The following is a 21807-nucleotide window of genomic DNA, read 5'->3' on the forward strand; positions in this document are numbered from 1 at the left end:
TTATTATTCAATATAATAAATTCTAACAATTTTCCAAAAGTGCTCATATAAAAAATAATTAGCCTTTATGTTTTAGTAAGTTGTTGTTTTTAGTAATCATTTCTTCCTGAGCAGATATTTTTTGGTGTTTTATTTTGTCATATTTATTGGCTATTATTTCTGTTGGAAACAGCTTCTGATACTAAGAAAGAAACATCAACAAGAGAAGACACCTCTCCCACAAAAAATTTATTCCAGCTGCATTTTGATTTGAAGTTGAATAAAGACAAAGGTAAAAAGAAAAGCTAAGAAGACATTCCCAGGTGAGTCATTGGAGTTTCAACTAGCCTGGTCAGGGGCCACTGTTAAACTACAGATATTTGATAGGAATTGTCCCTTTAACTGTGAGAAAATGGTTTCTTAATGATACTTTTTGCTTTTTACTCTAGGTTAGCTTCTCTTCAGTTCATAAATGCCCATACCTGGTTCTGTCAACATTTTTGGTTCAGATTATGTGCTTTATGAGGCCAAACATAGCAACACAAACATTTAAATTGCTTCCATGTTTTACAACCTCAACTGCTGTATTTTATATAAAGGCCACAAAATGAATACTGTTATTGATGAAAATTGGGTTACCCTGAGGACTCTTGCTTAACTGAAATCACAAATGGAGCAGACGGAAAAATCAAAAGTGTATGCTGAGAACCGTGAGTAAAGAGTGAACTCCTCAGAGCAGTAATTATTTTCATTTCTAGAGGCCAGAAGTAAGAAAAGAAGGATTTTTTTTCTTATTGGGAAATTTTATTTCCAATGTTACAAAAATGAATAGTTTTAGTTACTTAGAAAAAAAGTTATTTGTAAGAGAGACTCAAAAATAGTTTTTAAATATTACTATATGCTAGAATCTGATTGTGTTTATTTGTTTTGTTTTGTTTCTTTTGGTTTCTATTTATCGTAGGCCTGCAGGTTTTATTTTTAAAATGTAACAAAACGTATTTGATGTTCCTCAAAATGCTTTTATGTTGATCAGCACTCAATGCTAGGTCTACCTGTCATAATTATACTGTATATACTTCAGTCAGGAAAGTAAGAAGCTTCTGCTTTGAAAACTAGTGGACCATTTATTAAACCAATTTTAATCTTCCTGACAGTCATACATTCACCTAAAACAATAATAATAATAATAAAACTCTATTAAAACACTAGAAAATAGCTGGTATTTCTCCAGAGAGACCAAACCAATTGTCAAGGATTAGATCTATATTAAATGGGCTGATTTTTGACAGGCAAACTTGAAAGTTAAATGTTTTTGGGTAATGCTTGCAACTAGTCATACTTTGCTTGTCAGTAGCTAGTTACTAGGCTAGTCTTCCCCTTCTAATAGCTTTGATCCCTATTGTAGGAAGGGTACAAATTATCCAGAGACTGTTGTTTTTTTATCAGAGTAAATTCTTCACATATGTTTGCATATGTGCAAAGACTAAAGAATACACAAAAGAGCATATTTAAATATATTTTGCTAATTAGTAACAATAACTTTTTTCTTGTTTCTGATTTTTCTCTGGGATTGTGCCAGTTAGTTGATACATGTTCATTAATTTTATACTAAAAACAACATTAATGAGGGTGCTATTCTAAGATTTTAGTCCAACTTCAAGCTAATTATATTAATACAAGCTCTCCTGCTTAGTGAATAATAATCATAATATGATTTGTAAAATAATCATATAATTTGTAAGTGAATGAAATGAACTCCCTTAGAAAATGTTAATAGAGACTTTTTTATAGCGTATGTCCTATAATTGAATAAAAAGCTTAGCTAATTGATTGGTTGTTTATGTTGTATTAAATAATGATTTAATAATAAATGGAGTTTTAAACTTCTTGTAAGTAAATTAATGCTGGATAGTTGAATACCTATATTCCAAAAGTATTATTTTGGGCAAAGGATATAAAAGTTAATTCACATAACTATGAACATATATAAAGCCATTAAGAACTAATTTTTTAAGACACTTTTAAAGTTTTTTAAAATTCCTGAATAGTTTGCCATTTACTACATCACCACTAAATTAGCAGAATAATAAATATAGCTAATACCCTTGAGTACTTATTATGATCTAGATAATGTGCTTAGCTCTCTCCAGGTATTATCATATTTAATACAACAAACTCATAAGGCAGATACCATTGCTGCCATTTGACAGAAAAGGTATAAGACTAAGAAACTTGGCCAAAGATGTGCAGGTTATAAGAGGCTAGGAATGGGCTGGAAGCCTGATCTTCCATTGCGAAGCCCATCTCATGCTCTTACCTGTATTGCACCTTTCCCTCAACAGAGGGATTCTTTGCCTCTTCTCCTATGAAAAAATGGAAAGAAATTTAACCAAAAGAAAATTTTCAACATATCATATATTGCCAAAAAAATGTAGTGTTACCTTCCCTGGTTCTCACCAATGAATATCAATAAATATTATTGATTGATTCCTGATAGATTTGAAAGGATGAATTCATTCCCTGAAGAGGTAGAAAATAGATTACTAAACTAACACTACAACTGAACACTGAACATTCTGACTAAACAACCAACAAAAATTAAAATAGTCGTACATTAAAGGATACAAGAATGAAAGCTACATTTATCATAAATTATACCATCACAGGACAAACATTAGTTAAGAACAGATTACTTTTAGCCATACTTATGACTCTCAGAGGAATAAGCCTGATTTTGTTCATGACTTCTAAAGGACTTTCAAAGAGAAAGAATATTTAAAAAGAAGAATTAATATTTAAAGTTTATGAGTTGTTGTAACCAACCTCTTGAAGGTGGATTGGTTTTAAAGCTGGAAGTCACCTATTAATACCATACCACTAATACATTTGCATTAATAATAGCCATTCTATGAATAGCATTAGCATCTTCTCAATAAACCCACGTAGTCAACACTTATACTTCTTGATTCCTGAATAAATCATGCAACAAAAGATGAATTTTTAGTTTCTATGAATTACACATAAAAGAGTCACCTCTTTAATTTATGTGAGTTGTGTTTTTTTACAGATAGCATTAAGGTTTCCTAACTAATTACTTTATTTTTGGTTTAATCTTTTTATGGGCAAAACCTTAAGGACTCTTAGAAAAGATAAAGCTTTGCCTTTCAAAGAAACCACTGCTATCTCCCACTGAACGAAAGAAGTTTGACCATGACTTTGCCATCTCCACTTCCTTTCATGGGATACACAATATTGTTCAGAACCGGAGCAAAATTCGCAAGGTGCTGTGGTTGGTGGTGGTTCTGGGCTCAGTCTCACTCGTGACATGGCAGATCTACAGTCGCTTGCTCAACTACTTCACATGGCCAACCACAACGTCCATTGAGGTTCAGTATGTGGAAAAGATGGAGTTCCCAGCTGTGACATTTTGTAATTTGAACAGGTAAAATTAGTTTTTTAAAAATAATTAGTTCCTATAAACTTGCTAGTGTAATCTTTCTTGGATGACTGACAAAGAGTTTTCGCATGTGGAAATTATCATATGTAAAACCACTTAAGTTCTTAAATTGCACTTAAAAGCACAAATTTAAGGGAGCAAAGAATTCACTAATTTCTTTTTTCACTTATTTTCCTTCTTTTCTTCCTTCCCTCCACAATCATATTCTAGGTAACATCCCAAATCCTATCATTAAATAGATGTAAAAGAGATGGGGGTTTCACTACATTGCCCAGACTATTCTCAAACTCCTAGGCTGAAGTGATCCACCTGCCTCAGCCTCCCAAAATGCTGAACTTATAGATGTGAGCCACTGCGCCCAGCCCAATGTAAAAGTCTTGATCTCTGCATGTTAGAAGTTAATTAATTGCCAGAAAAGAGAAATATCAACAATCACAGTGCAATATGGTAATTGCGCAATAAAATAAAACAATGTGCATGGGTTCTGAAATCCCAGAGAACAGATTAATAGTCTCCATCGTGGGTGTTATGGAAATCTGGGTATTAAAAGATGACTAGAGCTTTCTAAGTGGAGATGAAGAAGAACTGGAAGAGGGAACTACTTTGCAAACACATAAAGATATAAAATGTTCTGATGTACACATGAAGAGCTATTTAATGTAGTAGAGGCAAGGCCAGCTCCATGGGTCTGTGATCAGTGCAGCTGCAAAGAACCCTGAGCTTAGAAGAGGGTTACATTTGATTCAATGCTCTACTGCCACTGTCTTGAGTCCTTGACTGCAACTTATTCCAGAAAACTGCAGTCTATTGACTGTACACCAAATCTGCTGAGAGGAGGGCAACTTTCCACCACTAGGCTTCCAGGCAATGCTTTGTAATTGCCTGTGGTGAAGCCTGAAATATCACACATAGGATTTTTGCCTGAGAAAGGAGGGCTTCTTAAGACCCACCACTTAGTTATTAGGGAAGTCACTCAGCCTTCTTAGTGTCAATTTTTATATTTATAAAATAAGATAATATCATCTACTTCACATATTTGTTGTTACATTAGATAAGGTAATAAGTACTCCATTGTGTTTCATTCCTGGGGGACTTCTAGAACTGGTGCTCAATATACAGTAGATGTTACAGCTTGTTTGTATGATTGTCAATATTTCAAGAACTCAAGATACATGTCCAGGTCCTAACAAGTCAAAGCAAATCAATCCTTTCCCACCCAAAAATGATTTTCAATACTATTGTCTCATACTATTTTAAGTAGCATGTGTTCTAACAAAAACAAAGATTGGTTGCTGTTATCCTTGACTGAATGAAAATGTAGATATTACTTCCAGAATGGCAAAGTGAGGAAGTCCATCAATTCTATCCCCTACAAAACCAACCATAACTGGTGAAAAAGTATTTATCTTAAAAGGCAAACTTTTCTGTTAAAAAAGAAACATTTCAATAGTATCTCCTCAAATTCAAGTCTACTGGAACCTCAGAATGATCATATTTAAAAATTGGGTCATTACAAATATGATTAGATAAGTTGAGGTTATACCACATTAGGGTGAACTCTAAATCCAATGACTGAAGTTCTTACAGGGAGAGGAGAGAACACACAGAGATACAGCAGGGAAAAGTCATGTGAAATAGAAGCAGAGATTGATATAGTTTTGCCACAAGTCAAGGTATATTTAGGAAAAAAGGCATAAGACAGAGAAAACAAAAAGTAAAATGGCAGATGCAAATCTAACTATATTACTAATGAAATTAAATTAGAATGGATTAGACAATCCAATAGAAAGGCAGAGGTTATCAGAATGGATTTTTTTTAGAAAGATCCAGCTACATGCTGTGTACAGGAGAGACAATTTAGATTTGAAGATGTGAATGGGTTAAAAGTATAAGAATGGAAAAAGGTATGTCAACCATGAGAAAGCTAGAGTAGATACCCTTATCTCAGACAAAATAGACTTTAAAGTAATATATGTTACTTGATATAAAAAATTGTCATTTTATGTTGAATACATGATCAATCTATCAGGAGACATAAGTTAACCTATATAGTTAGATTTTTCAATACCCCACTTTTAGTAATCAATAGAACAACTTGACAGAGAATAAACAATGAAACAGAAGACATAGAAGACTTGAACATCCTTATAAACCTACTAGACTTTGCAAACATCCTTAGAACAATCTACTCAACAATAGCAAAATATGCATTCTTTCCATGTGCACATGGCACATGCTCTTAGAATAGACCATATACAAGGCCATGTACAGGGTAAAGTAAGTTGAAAAGATTTTAAATTATTCAAATATGTTTATCAATCACAATATAACAAAATTAGAGGTCAATAATCAAAATAAATTTGGGATATTCACAAATATGTAAATATTAAAGAATACACACCTAAATAACAAAGAAATCAAAGAAGAAATCACAAAGAAAATTAGAAAATACTTTGAGATGAATGAAAATGAAGACACAAAATAGCAAACTAATGGGATGCAGCTAAAACAGTGCTTATAGGGAAATTTGTAACTGAAAACAGCTAAATTAAAAGAAAAAGATGTCTAAAATTATTTAATAGTCTATGATCTGAGTACTTTTATAATTTTTGGTATGAAAACCTAATCCATTTTGCATAGCTCAAATCTCAAATCAATGATTATAGCTTTTGTGTTAGACGACATTGAAAAAAATGATTGTATATCCTAGCTCAGTTAGATATAAGTATCCAGACCAACAAAAAAAGATTTAATATTTTAGAGGTTATAATGATAGAACAGGAAAATTCTTAATTATAAGAAAATTATTCTTCCTTAGGGAACAAGAAACTAAAACAACATCAGTTTACAGGCATTAGAGATATCTCCAACTCCCAAAGTACAATTTTACAGAAAGATAATTCAGATTCCCGCTTTAAACATTATACTCAGCATTGCTCAGCAATACTGAAATCTATAATTTCAGTTCTCAGAGGCAATGATCTTCAAACATTTTAGTTAATGTGCTATATAAAAAAATTTGAAAAACCGTGTATTTAACTTGCATTTGCACTTGCATATGTCTACATTTTTAGCCATAACCCTAAATAATTTATTCATTATTTTTAGGAGATGAAAAATATTATATTTTATATCAAATTATATTATCACAAATGTAAGTATTATATATCATTATATTCATGAGATAAAATAGGATAAGGATTTACTGTAATAGGAATAAACATTTCATGTATTTTCATAAGATTTTAACTACTTTATTGACTAAAATACACCAGTAGAAATTATTTAAAATTTTTATCTGTGGATTATATTCAAATAACCCCAAATCTGGAAGTCTTAACAAATAGTCTAGTTACATTAAAAATAACAACTTTCATTATTCTACTTAAGACTCTGTCAATTTAGTCTTAAGCAAGGGTCAAATACCCTGTGTCTAATGCAGAGCTTCACCCTGGCTGCAAATATGTGTATGACAGGCCAAGACAAGATTTTAGGAGCTTTGATTAATTCTTAAAGGAGTCTTTCCCTGAAGCAAAATACAATTTGTATGCCCGTATTAGGAGCCCTGAGGTTGTTATACACCAGTATGCATTCTATGTTAAGATTTCTGATGGGTGACAGGTTAACACTTTTTTATACATGGGAGATGAACCACTGTAAAAAGAGGATGGGAACTTTTATTTCCTTAAAATTCTCTGTGCAGGAGAACACTCAGACATATGCACATTCTAGTTTGAAGGCCATTGTTCTAAGTTGCATAGTCTCTAATTCTATTGAAAAAAAAGTAAAGCTTAACGCTGTAATTTACTTAGAGTTTACCAAGTTAGAAACTGGAAAAGTCTGCTGATAGATCCCAATTTCTATGCTTTTTTTGTTAAACCACCTTGTGACTAGAAAATGGACACCTGAGATGAGGAAACTTTGCCAAATGACTTTGGATTATCAGAAAGGTTTTACTTTTCACAATGGGTACCAGGAGCCTGTACCAAGTGTATGTCAGAGATCACTTTATAATATTTCCCTCCTCTGTGTGACAAAATCATTTTTGGTAATAGTCATGAAATCAAACAAATAATGAAAATGGCCTATATATATTCAAGTCAATAAAAATGTTAAAAAAAATACAAAAATAAGAAAAAGTAATGCATTAATACTTTTTGGACACTGACATATTTTTTTTTTAAAAAAAAGGTTTTAATATCTGTTCCAGTTGTGAAAGTAAAATAAAATCTCAGGACCCCCAACTCACTATGTCAAAGGGGAAAGTTAAGCTCGGGAACTGCGTCACACACAACCGCTTCCCATTTTGTTCCTAAACAGATAACCACAAAGACAGAAGGCACATACCTTCTCAGGGGCCCTCTATTACAATTTTCTCATAGGAAATATCCTGTGGGCCCCAAGATCCTTATCATAAAATGAAATTGTAATGAATTTCACCCTGAGAATGTAAATCAACAGCTTATCTTCACAGGTACAAGACAAAGATAGAACTAGAAGTCATCCCTCTACTCACCTGAGGCAAATGCATATTTGACTTCTTCCTCTACTCTATGTTTATTTTATCCTATATAAAAATGAAGATTCACTGAGCACCAGACAAATACGTAGTTGACTATTCCACTACCCACTCCTTTCACAGGTAAAATGTAAATTCAGTGAAATTGATCAAAGCTTCAAAAGAATGCAACTGCTAGCCTCCATTATCTACCCTCCCCTTTTTGTTCTTACCTTTCTCCCCTACTGCCCACTCTTTCCGCTTTAAATATTGTGTCCCCAAACCCTGTTTGGAAAAATCATGGATCACAGATATTTCTGTGATTTTGTTTCTTTTCCCCAGGCTCATCCTCAACCTTGCAAAATAAACCTCTAAAATGACTGGGGCTCCCCTCAGATATTTTCTTTAGTTTTACACAGAAATGAATAATAGCATTGTGTTTCCATTTTTTAGCCTTTCTTTATAAATATTTGTCAACGATTTCATCAAAATTAACTTTATCCATGTATTCATGTTCCATAGCACAGCCATATTAGTCTAATTTTACCTGTAGTTGATTAAAGAATACTTATTAATTTTAATTTTGAAAAGTTTCTTTCACACAAAGCAATGGTTATACAGAAAGACAAACTCCTAAGAATACAATTGGCAGAAATTAATAAAAAGTCACATTTCACAAAAAATTCCAGAAATTTTAATAATATTTGTGACTTGGTTCTTTGGTATCAGTTCTAGTGCTTTTCAAATGTCTTTGTGTCTGAAATTTTCACTAAAATATGTTTATCACAAAATTCATCAAAAATTTCTGTTCATTTGGTAAAAACTTCAGAATTTTATTTTCTTCCACTAAAATCAGAAATAATAATTGGATGTAGTGACTACTGATGCTATTTGATCCATTGTTTATGAGAACTCATGTACTGGGTCTTCATGTTTATAATCACTGTGATTCTTTGTTTATTTCAAATTTGTTTGATGCAAGAAAAAATTGCTCAAGGATTTTTAACCAAAAGTAAAATCATTGCTTCTCATACAAATATAAAGACATATCAAAGGTTTCATTAGTTAATCAGAGAAAGGTAAGATGTTAAAATTTGCTCAAAGAAGAATACAAAAGACAGACATTGTTCCTCATTTTCCTTCTCCATAAAATTAACTGTAAAATGTACAAGAAATGGGTCTGTTTTGGCAGGACTCAAATAAGACCTGAGTCAGGCATCAACTTGGATTTTAGATGAAAATTAATCATTTGGGTGACATAATTTGGGGAAGTACATTTAGAACCATTGATATACATAAGAAGGACAGATTTAATTGGTTACCAGATGTTAAATTGTTTAAACCAATTAATATATTTTTAGTGTTATTTTCTTCTACTAGGCTCTTTACCAGTTGTGTTAAATTAAAGAGTAAGGCAAATTCTAGCTAAGCAAGGTTTTTGAAAGGAAAGCTTGGAAGAGTTTTGAAGTTCAAATTAAAATTGAAAATAAGCCAGATGCAGTGACTAATGCCTATAATCCCAGCACTTTGGGAGGCCAAGGTAGGCAGATTGCTTGAGCTCAGGAGTTCGAGACCAGGCTGGACAACATGGTAAAACTCTGTCTCTAAAAAAAAAAAAATACAAAAATTAGCTGGGCATGGTGGTGCACACCTGTAGTCCTAACTACGTGGGGGGCTGAAGTGGGAGGATTGTTTGAGCCCAGAAGGTTGAGGCTACAATAAACCATGTTCGTGCCTCTGCACTACAACCTGGGCAACAAATTGAGACCTTGTCTCAAAAAATAAAATAAAATTGAAAATAAACTCAGTGCAAAACACTTTTGTTTTGTGCAAAACAATATTTCTCACAAAAAAATTTTCTTCCTTGGCTTAATATGGTTAGGCTTTATTTATTAAATTTAATTAATCTATATAAATTACTCTCATGGTCTCAAATATTATTAGTATAATAAAAAAGCTTAAAAATATTTTAAGATGCCCTCCTATTTAACCATTTTGTAGGTTGTATTCATTCCTCCTATATGTATAGTAATTCCTTTACTTCTCTGCATAATGATTTTGAATATAATCCAATGAACATGTATCAGGGAGTACTGGCTCTGACTGTGCAGGATTTCACAGTTGTAGGGCTTTGGAGCAGATTGCTGGGAACCTGTCCATCACTCGGAGTTGGAAACCTGTAGTAGCTTGGAGGTCTATCTCTCAATACAGGGTTTACACCATCCTTCTGCCAAATCTGTTGCTGATGTAAACTCTTAATTTCTTAATGATCCAAGAAATACTTTTGACCAAGAAAAGCAGGGTTATTAGATGTACTGTAGTTAGACAGAATACCACCATGACAGACGACCAATAGTGCCTTGGAATCAGGAAGTTTGAGGAGGATATTTACAGAGTTTTAGGACCTGGGCTAGCTTTGCAAGGATCAGAGCCAGTTTAGTAAGCTACAATATTAGATATTGACTATGAAAACAGTTTTTCATCACTTAAAGAGTATGTAATGTTGGCTTGAGGTTGTTTCTCCATTTTTGTGTTTTGTGTATGCCCTACCTTGACAGAGAAAGGACTTAATATAGCTTGAATTTGAAAGAAAAATTATATGTATGTATTGTATGTATGTATGTATGGCCCCCTAAAGATATGCTGAAAAATCAGTGACATGAGGCAGATTGATTAATAGAAGAAAAGGCTTACAATGATATTTAATGTGTATACACATGAGCCTTCAGAATAAAGCCCAACATCCCAACCAGATACAGAGGCCTATTTATCATCATGAGATTACAGAAAGGATGTGGGCTCAGAACATTACTGAAAGCAGGTTTTAACAGCAAGACAGGTTATACAGGTTATAGTAGGGAGAAAGGAAAAGGCTTGCCTAGCAAAGGTGACCTTGTTATATAGATGATGACTTCTTCAGAGAGACAAGATGGCAAATGTTTCTTTTTAGACTTTTAAAGGTGTCAGAATCTCAGTATCTCCTATACCTAGCAAATGCCTAGCAAGAGGAGGCCCGGCTGCATTAATGGACATTTTCTACAGATGCAAATTTTCCACATAAAAGACAGCTTTGCAAGGTTACTTCCATTAGCTGACCCTGCAGCAGCCATTTCAAAATATGCCAAAAAATATATTTTAGAGTAAATATTTTTATTTTCTTCTCTCTTTATATGTACATATATACACCCATATAGATATATATATTTATATATTAAATAAGATATATAATATAAAGGAAAATAGAAATAAAATCAGGGATACAAAAGAGGTTCAGGTGTAACATACGAACCACATATCCCATATACTTACCAAGAGTGGAATATACATTCTGTTCTATGCTTTCAGCAGTCAATTTAAAGAGAGAACATTTGTTCAGTTTCAAAATTTATAATATCCAAAATATGAAAGTCCTGATCATGTTTGTAAAGGAATGGAAGGCATGCAAATAAAGAACCATATGGAATGCAAAACAAAATTGCCCCACAAGATAAGAGAATTAGAAAGTGATACAGTCGTTAAGTTAAATAGATTACTTCTGCTTTGGTGGCCAGAATGAATCATTTATTTAATAAGTGCTTACCTAACACTCACTATATTCCAGGCAGCTATCTAAAAATTTTAAGAAGAACAATTAATGTAATCATTAAAACAACACTTTGAGGTAGGTTGTATTAATATATACAGATTTTACAAGAGAGGAAACTTATGTCACAGGGAAATGAAAAAATTAACTAAGTCATACCATTAAATGGCTGTAACAATTAGAACCTAGCTGGAGAAACAGGAACACCATGAATGACAGAATAAAGGGCTTTTTTCTAGGGATTAAGCCCCACTTCGTTGCAGGAGCTGGGTAAGCAGTCTTTGTACAGTCGTTCGCCTGTTCCTAGTGCTGGGGCTGAAGTAAGCAGGGCCAGAAGGAAGGGAAAATGGATATGAAGTTGGGGAAACAAATACAAGCTCAAAATGTAGGTCTCTTTTTCACTACCTCCAATCTTGATGGTGTGAATGACCTGCAGGATAGTTGTCATCTTTACCAGGTTGTACTCTTACCTAACCCAGTATTTGAAGAAGCTGAAGGAAGAGGTCACAAAGGAGCTGGAGGAGCTGTGGTCCCGGCTGCTGCCCAATACCAGCAAGTTGAGTCAGCAGATGGATTGCAGTGTAGGTGAGCTACCACAGCTCCTGCACGACAGTGAAATTCATATATATACAAGGATGGGAATGCTGGGAAATGCAGTTCTAATTTAGCTAAGCTGACATAGGACAAGGCCACACACAGGAAATCTGGCTCCTAAATGCATTTTTAACAACTATACATTCCCACCTCTTCCTTTAAATTGAATCTTGAAGATCCATTAGGTGTAATCCAGATCAAGGTCTGGGGTATATTCTAGGTAAACGAAACTACATGTGCAAATAAAAGATAAATTGCACAATGGGTCAAAGACTTCCTAGGAATCAAATTTTGCTTAAATGTCTTGCAAATGAGGGAGAGTGTAGGAGATAAGAAGAAGCTAATAGAATCCAGATGTTGGTATCTCTCTTCTAGATAATTATACGTTTTCATTATTCTAACTATGGCCTTCATTCCTGCTAATAGGTTCCAAACAGATGCTGTAGCCAAATTTGGTGTTATTTTTTTCTTATGGCACATTGTATCCGAAGTCCTCCATCTTCGAAAAATTACTGCCAATTCCACTGGCTCTACAGAGGCTACTGATTTTGCTGCAAGTCACCAAAACTTCAGCATTGCAGAATTTATCAGGAACAAAGGTTTTTATCTTGACAACAGCACTTTGTTGGACTGTGATTTTTTTGGAAAGCCATGTAGCCCAAAGGTAACGATTTGCTATTCTTCAAATATAATCAAAGTGATAAGTTCCTTTACTACACTGTTTCACATTGAGCTCCCACGGCATTTACTCCCATGGTGAATCAATCCAAATTTCCTTACAGATTCTATTTCATTAGCTCAGCCTTATGATATTGGGGGTATGGAAAACACATGAGACAAATTTCCTCTTTCAAGCAGTTAGATAAGGAAAGATAGAAAAGAGAAAACTTGATTGCCTTTCTTGTAGTATAGTCTTTCCAAAAGAAAGACAATTTAACACAAGAGGATATTTTAAGTTTTTCCATTCATCAACAAACAACCTATTCCAACATAGTATTTTTATAATCACCAAATATCCATCACTCTGCTTATATGCTTATGGTATTGCATTAGAGACTATAGAAAATAAGAGGATCCCAGCATTTAACTATGAAAAATTTATGTATTATTATATATTATATACAATAACTATTATATATTATATAATATACACTCACTCATAACAAATAGAAAACAAATACATAAGAAATACAAAATCCTGTTATTGTTTATAGAGTTAATCTACATTTAAGATAAAGTACTAGATATATCTGCAATCTATTAATAAATAACTACATAGGCAATTTGATGCCATATTTCCTGTATCAGCAATTCCGTAGCCTGTGTTGTTAGGGGAGTCTAAGTAAACACAAATTCTTGGTTCTTGGATACAATTTCTTATGTTTTTGGTAGGCCACCTTAGCACACAATAAGCAGAAAAAAATGCCTGAGAGACATTTCACAGAGATGAGTTTCTGACCTAAACTCTTAACTTGGAAAGTAAGCTCTCTTATGCTGTTTTTATTCACCAACATGTTTAACTCACTACCAAGAAATTTCGTGTTAGAGAAATTTTTCAATTGCATATTATAGAAACCCATTTCTGTTCTAGTAAACTGAAGACTAAAAGTAATGAGTTGGCTTAATTAAGCGGGAACTCCCACAGTAGTTCTGGCTTCAGAAAAATGCTGAACCAATGGTCTCCAAGACTATCTTTAAGATTCTGACTTTGTTTCCATCTCATAATTCTGGTTGGCTTGTTTCTGTATGAGTTCTCCCCATCTCACCAAAATGGCTGCTGACTGCCCCTAGACTTTCATTATCAGAGTTTAGCACTCCAGTATCCACTTAATAATCTCACCGAAGACTCTGATTAGCTCTACTTGGGACACATATCAATTCATGAACCAATCACTGAGACAAGAAGGTGAGGTTTAAGTTTGGCCCAGCTTGTGTCCCATGCACACCTCTGTAGTGGCTGGAAAAAGAGGGTCAAAGGAGCAGGGTCATATGATTGACTGCCACAATGTGACCATACAGGTCACAGAAGGCGTAGCTCCTCCAAGAAAGGATGCTGCAGTAGTGCTCCACAGGTAAAAACACATTTCCATATATCTTCAGGAAAATACAAAAAAAGTAATTTTTAAAAATGTTTTAAATACATGCTTAATTTTATATAAAAATGTCTCCTTTAAATAATCACATGCAAGTTGACAAATGTATATTACCAAAAAAAACTACCATTGAAAACACATATAAATCAGACTATTCTCTCTGATACTTCTGCAGTCTTGTTAGATATTTGTGCTTTTTTAAAAAGAAGTTATAGCAAACTTCAGAGGTGACAAAAATATCAAATTGATGATTTTTTTGGTTCATTTACATATTGGAGGATTTTGGACATGTCTTCACTGAATATGGAAATTGTTTTACTTTTAATCATGGTGAAACTATCCAAGCAAAGAGAAAAGTGAGTGTCTCTGGAAGAGGCTTGAGCTTGCTCTTCAGTGTGAATCAGGTACTGAATTTTCTCCAGGTTCAAGACAAACAAGAATGGGTGGGGGTTCCAAAAATTTGATCACACTATTGGTCCATATCAGATAGCTCCCATACATTGGATATTATTTCAGTTTTTGTTAATTTAGTCTAGACTCCTATGGATTTTATATAACTATTGGCTTAGAAATTAAACAGGCAAAATTTTGAGGCATAAACTGGAGATTTTTATTGACTTAAATTTTTGACTCCAGGGAATGTTCATGCCACAAAATAATGAAACGCAGAGATTCTAAGTTGCAATGTATGTAGCTATTTTAAGAGAACTCTTTGCATTTAACAATAATTTTAGAAATATGTTATTGTAAATATGACAACATGTTTTAGAAAGAAACTCTACATACACATTTAACAAACTATAGGATGTACATCTGGAAAAGTGATGGAAAACATCCTGGTTATATAAGGAATATTATGTAAATAGATTTTGTCCGAGCCCAGCTTTTGGAAAGTTGTAATTGACCTAATAAGTTCTAAGTGTTTAGCTCTGGGAGGCAGATGTTCAAACACCTAAGAAATGCAGTGGTGTTTTCCTTCAAGGTTTCCTGGTATAGCTCCCACCCAAGATTAGTTAATTCTGACCTTTTGTCTTACATAACCACTTCTAGTATTACACATTTAAAGGCATTCTACTTCATTATGATGGTTTTATAAAAGAGGATTCTAAAATGCTGATAAATTAAGTATCCAAAAATCATACAATTAATGACAAAGATGAAAAACAAACTTGGTGTTCCTGCATTCACCTTCCAATCCAAGTGAATCATGCCATTGGCTACTTTTAAAGAATTTTCAGTAATGTACTCTTCATAGCTTCCTTTTGTATCCCATTCAAGATATTTTTCTTTATATCCAAACATAACATTGAAAACTTCAATGCATGTACCCACCTATAGGTGTAATGTATTTGATTAATACTTTCGAGTCATTCAAATATTAGCCATAAGGTCAGTTCAAACATTATATTATCAATTTTTACAAACTAGAATTTTCCAAATATTTTTAGAATGCAATGAAAATCTATAAATTCAATGCAATGTTCCATAAGAAAATAACATTGAGATATTTCTCCAGACTAGATATTTAAGTGTTTCTTAGAGGGTTACAAAAGGGCCAGGAGAAATAGACTTTTGAATTACAAATAGAATAGTATGTTTATTATATGTAACTACATATGCAGTTGACTCATTCATAGACTATATTCTTTATACTCTTAAGCCTGTTCCTTCTCCTTATAGCCTAAAATTACAACTAATGACAAAAGTTTAGTCTTAAATTTCTTCATCTGACCTAAGATTTATTAAAAAGAACATTAGTGTTAAAGAAATAGTGTAAATCTTCACTTTCGATTTGAATTTTACATAAAGACAGAGATTTTGATTGCAAAATGAAGAGGGCCAAATGATTTTCTATGCAAATGAGTCAAAGAAAGCAGCCAAGAAGGAAGCAACTAAAAGGCAACTAGGTGAAGATAAGGCCAGAGGAAACAAGATCATTAACAGTAATTGTAAATACTTACCTGCAACTATCTAAGATGAAATGTGATCCATGGAAACCTATAGAGGTCTTGAGCAACGATTGTCAATCGAGAAAAACGATGAGACAAGTCTCAATCATTTTAGGAGGTTTATTTGCCAAAGCTAAGAACAGGCACCAGTGACATAGCCTCAGGAAGTCCTGAGGTAGTCCAAGGTAGTCAGGGCACAGCTTGATTTTATACATTTTAGGAAGACATGAGACATCAATTATATCTAAGATGTACATTGGTTCCATCCAGAAAGGTGGGGACAACTCGAAGCAGGGAAGAGGCTTCAAGATCATAGGTAGGTGAGAGACAAATGGTTGCATTTTTTTTTTTTTTTTTGAGTTTCTGATTGGCTTTTCCAAAGGAGGCAATCAGACTAAGCATCTGTCTCAGTGAGCAAAGGAATAACTTTGAATAGAATGGGAGGCAGCTCCCAGTTTCAAAGGGCCCAAGATAATCTCCTTTCCCATTAAACCACTCCCTTTAAAAAAAATCTTCAGGAGAAAGCATTTTAGGAGAACATGAGTCTCTGGTCTCAGTTTTCATCTGATTTTCTCATGGTTAGGATGGTTTATTACTAGATGGGTAGGTCCCAAAAGTTTATTTTTAGAAGATTACAAAGTCTTATGTTCTATGAAGAGAAAATAGGGGGAGGAAGGGAGAAAAACAACAACAAACAAAAGAACAATCCTGGAAAAATTAATATAGTCCACATTACTTTGAAGTCTGTACATCAGTAGCTAGGTATGAAAAGTGGCTATATATGTAAATAGATTGCTGTTACTTTCTTCTAAAGTTTAAGTTGACAGGCTTCAGTTTGCAGGACGTTAAGAAAGCACAGTTTAGTTTTCAGGGACTCCAAATTAGGAAAAATGGGGGGAAGAAAGAAAAAAATTGAAAACACTATTTTGAAGGCTTGCAGCCAAGAAAAATTATTTGGTCTATACTGTAGAAAACAATAAAAACTGAAAAACACTGGGCAAGACTAGAATCTAACAACAGGTGTACTATAGTTTTGGAAACATAATTTTTCTGTCTTCTCTAATCCTAATTAAAGGATTAATTAGGACATAAAGTTTCACATTTTTGCTAAAGACAAATCATGTTAGGACTAGTTTACTTTATTTTATTTTGCCAAATTATTTGTATACAGTTCAGCAAGAATAGTTATTTTTTACATAGGCTTTTAAATTGTCTTTGGTGGAAATTTGTTCCATAGAAGGAATCTCAGATAAGACTTTTTAAAAGCCGACTCCAGCCATGGATTTTTGCCATCAAGTATCTATGAGTTTGATGAATTTCCTCTCCACTTGAGGTTCCAAGATAAACCTGGAGCTTCTGGGCCTGTCAGAAAGTGACATTCTTTACTTACCACAGGTCAGAAACCCTGTACAGAGACTCTGTACACAAAATATGAGGTCAGTTTTTCCAAGGACATTATTGGTTTCATAAGCCAAGTTTGAGTCCTTAAAGGAAAGCACACCATTCCAGTAAAAGCCTTGGTAAAATAACCAATTTCCCCAACTGTGTCCTGTTACAAATGAAAACAGATTCTTATTACACTTATGCAAATAACTGTATCAGCACAAGTTAAGAATACTCACAAATAGTTTCCAAATTCTGGAGAAATCAGGCAGAGAGAATTAACTATGCTCCACATTTTGTTCATAGGAGTATACTAAATTGTTAAAAGCTGTCAGTAGCTCAAAATAAAAGTTTTAAGACTCTGAAAAACAAAACAAAGGATCAGCAAACATTTTAAGTAAAAAGTCAAAAAGATTATTTGAGTCCATGCAGTTCATTCCTGTTCTGCTTAATATTCATGAACATTTTAGCTCTCCATGAGTACTGAAAGTTTTTCCTCTTCTCTGATGTTACAACCTCCAAAGTTATCAGAAACCTGCATTTAAGGGCACCTGTTAGAGTTTTATAGCTGATTATAAAAACACCTTCTAACAAGGACCAAAACATGAGAACAATTGTCCTTGGATGAAAAAAGTTTCTAGAGCAGACATAGTCAAAGACACAACTGACAAGGAAATTTGTTACCTTGGTGGTAAACAATAATTTTAGCATAACGATTATGATTATTATTGATAATGTACACTAAGTCATATCAGAATTACAGGCCTTTCCATTAATTCTGGAACACATACCAATAACATTTATATACAGCCCAATGAAAACTAAACACAATTTCATATTTGATAATGCTTCCTGTGTAATTTTTATACCAAGTAAGCCAAATTATTTCATTTTTGGACTTTAGGGAAACTAATATCTTAAAGGATTAATTAGGTCAGAAAAAGACATTTATTATTTGATTTTAGAAAGATCATCAAATATCAAAAGTTTAAAACACTTGATATTATGAAATAGGATTACAGGTCATTGTAAAGTCATTCATTTAACCAAAGTGATAACTCAAGAATTTTTTTTTAAAAAGAAAAAAGCTTCATTCTTTGAGAGAGGAGACTTAATTTTCCAAATAAGAAGCCTTAATAAAAACAGCATGAAGCCATTAAATTTGTTTTTCAAAATTTTGTAAACAATCTATAAAATTTAATCTTGACCATAAAATATAACTTCCATAAGCCTTTTATAACCTTTATGACCTTTATTAAGTAGTTAGTTAATGCTTCAAGAAAACCTTGTTAATCTGACACAGGAGTCAATATGCTGGTCTTGAATCATTGTGCCTTTGATGTTCATGATTAATTTATAGAGAAACTGAACTTATTTTGTCTCTTAATGTCACCCATTGCAATCTCACATGCCCACTTCTTCCTCAATAGGCACATGGCCTTGAGGAGTTGAATGGCTTTAATTTCTGGCCCTATGTCTCAAAAATGCATTTTATTTATTTATTTATTTATTTATTTTTTATTGAGACAGAGTTTCACTCTATCACCCAAACTGGAGTGCTGGAGTGCAGTGGCATGATCTTGGCTCACTGCAGCTTCTGCTGAATGGGTTCAAGTGATTCTCATGCCTTAGCCTCCCAAGTAGCTGGGACTACAGGCATGCACCACCATGCTCAGCTAATTTTTTGTGTTTTTAGTAGAGATGAGGCTTCACCATGTTGGCCAGGCTGGTCTGGAACTCCTGACCTCAGGTGAACCACCTGCTCAGCCTCCCAAGGTGCTGGGATTACAGGTATGAGTTCCTGTGCTGGCCAGGAATGCATTTTATTTTGATTGGAGTCTGCTATGGGGCCTGAAGTTGAGGCTTTAATTGCTGTTAGTGTTTAAGATTTAGTAGGACTTGGTGTCCTTTTTAGACCCTGGAGTCAAAGCCCTGTAACTTAATGTCACAAGGACTATAAAAGCACATACAGGAAGATACATGGATGTAATAACCTTAATTTAAAAAAAATTTATCTCAGTGTTTTTCTTAAGCAAACCAAAACTTAATAATAATGTGACAACTGAACATATTAAAGTTTTTGGTTTTTTTAAAAATTAAATCTTTATTGTGACTTCCACTGACTATTAATGACATGCTTGGACTTTCTGGCTTGTCCTGAACACCTCTCCTTTCTTAAACAACCAGTCATTTTATTTTAGGACTAAATTTACCATATTATTTCTCTTTAAGCTGTCTTACCACAAAAAAACCTCTTTATTTTTATAATTTTCTTTACATCCCTTTTTGTTTCCTTGTTCTTTTTAAATTGTGTTATACATAACCTTTAGATAAGCTTTAAATTAGACAAGATTTGTTTATCTTTATTTAAAAAGGACACACTTTTTTTTAGCAAGACTGTTTTTCTATAATACATATTTATTGGAAAATACCCACATAATGGCATATCCATTATTAAATTAACATAACTTTATATTCTAAATTATGATAACTTTTCTAGAAGTATTTATCCCTTACCTATTTTATTTTAATTGTTCACCTAGATTATTTATGAAAACTGCAACAGTCATGATTTAAAGTTATGAAACTGCCATTGCAAAAATATAACTGAGGCAGTAAAAAAGATAGGACCTAACTGACTGCATCTTGCTTCTAACGTCCAAGCTGTCCTTGTTCATTCCTGGACTTTGGGAGGAACTTAGTTTATTGTTTAGCTTTGAAACAGAGACAATAGCAGTCCTTTCCACAACAAACCTCCTTACTGCCTGTGGAATAGGCTGCCTAAAGTTACAAGATTGGAAGTTATGGTAATCTTAGAAAATTTAAGCTGCAGCTATTTTCATTAAACCAATATCAGTATCTTATTTATTAAAAACTGCATAAGCAGCAATCATTCTCTTTGGGGCTAGGTTTATAGTTTTGTAAACTCTCTGCCAAATTTTGACATTTTATAGTGTTTGGCAGGGATAAGTTGAAATTGCCTGATTAATAAATATAAACAAAAAAAGTATGCTGGCAATTCTTAAGACATTTCTGATATTACTTTACCAGTAATTTTAAAGCTAGTTTTTTTTTTTTATTAAAGATTTTACTTAAGTTACATAAACTTGAAAAATAATTCGACTATTCTTTTCTTCTTTCCTGATAAAATATTTGATTTAAACACTTTTATTTTTCTTTAAGACAATGAATTAGAGCCCTTTTATATATTTTCTGTAGTGAAACACTGTGTATATGACATATAAATACATAGACATGTTAGGTATGCCAATAAAGGTACATTTTATAGATTCATAAAGATCCTTTTATTATTTTTTTCCTATCTTAGACTTTCAGATTCTTGATAACCTGTTTTGCAACCCTAGGCAGTTTTTAGCTAAATAGCCTTAAATTTGCTTATTAAATGAAACAACTCAGTTGAAAATAAAATAGCAAACTTTATATCATAAGGTACAGAGAGAAAAAGTCTGTTGGTGCTAGAAGGAGATGCTTTTAATTTTCTTTGAGCCAAATCTAACCTAAACTTATAGAACTCTACCATAGTATTGTATAACGAGACCAGTTTTATTTAGATAGGGACTACCTATATTTTAACTGGCTCTCTAAGCTCTGAGCAGAGCTCACATTGAATCCTGGGTCTCCAAAAAAAGGTAGAATTATTTTGAGGTTAGACCATGTGATGCTTTTACAGTTTGCTTATTTTTTTTTAACAAAGACATTTCTGAGTGTCTAAATTACACTCTTCCTTAAAAACCCAAGAGAAGCCTCTGTTGCAATAACTATTTTAGTCAAAAGGTCAGATGAAAACAGAATTCAGTCAACTGAAGGAAAAAAAAAAAAAAAAAAAAAAAAAACTTTTGCTGAAAAAAATAGACAAAGTCTTAGGAGAGAAAAACAAAAAAACCCAAAAACCTGAAGGTCTTTTAAATACAAACATGCACCCATGCACACACACACACACACATCTTGGATGTTAACCTTTAATTTAGTTGACTTTGAACCATTGAGCTCCTTTAAAAAAATTATTTTTAGATCTCATTACCATATTTCAGCTAGGACAAAATGCTGCTATTTCAGAAGTACAGTCATTGCTCTTTCAGTTTGGTCTGGCTGATAAAAAGGTGACTTTGTTATGTAAATAAAGCCCCTTTAGTAGTCAAAATCAAAAATCTTTCCTTTTTTTTTTCCCTTTTGATTGCTATTTTCTTTCCACTTCAGAGGCCTTGTTCCCCATAATTTAGAGTTCCCCTTTGGATTTAACCAAGTTGGGA

The 21807-nt window shown here is 33.2% G+C and overlaps 1 protein-coding gene across 1 annotated transcript in view; it reads left to right on the plus strand.

The window, feature by feature from the left end:
* The first annotated feature begins 649 nt into the window (after positions 1 to 649).
* The window catches only part of ASIC5 (acid sensing ion channel subunit family member 5), a 37220-nt gene continuing 16062 nt past the window's right edge, over positions 650 to 21807 (plus strand). The window contains exons 1-4 of the mRNA XM_003899295.5: positions 650 to 689; positions 3115 to 3421; positions 12538 to 12775; positions 14483 to 14608. Of these exons, the coding sequence (XP_003899344.1) occupies positions 650 to 689; positions 3115 to 3421; positions 12538 to 12775; positions 14483 to 14608 (711 nt within the window). The remainder of the gene's footprint in view (positions 690 to 3114; positions 3422 to 12537; positions 12776 to 14482; positions 14609 to 21807) is intronic.

Source organism: Papio anubis, chromosome 3 (genome assembly GCF_008728515.1).
Source record: "Papio anubis isolate 15944 chromosome 3, Panubis1.0, whole genome shotgun sequence".
Lineage (NCBI taxonomy): Eukaryota > Metazoa > Chordata > Mammalia > Primates > Cercopithecidae > Papio > Papio anubis.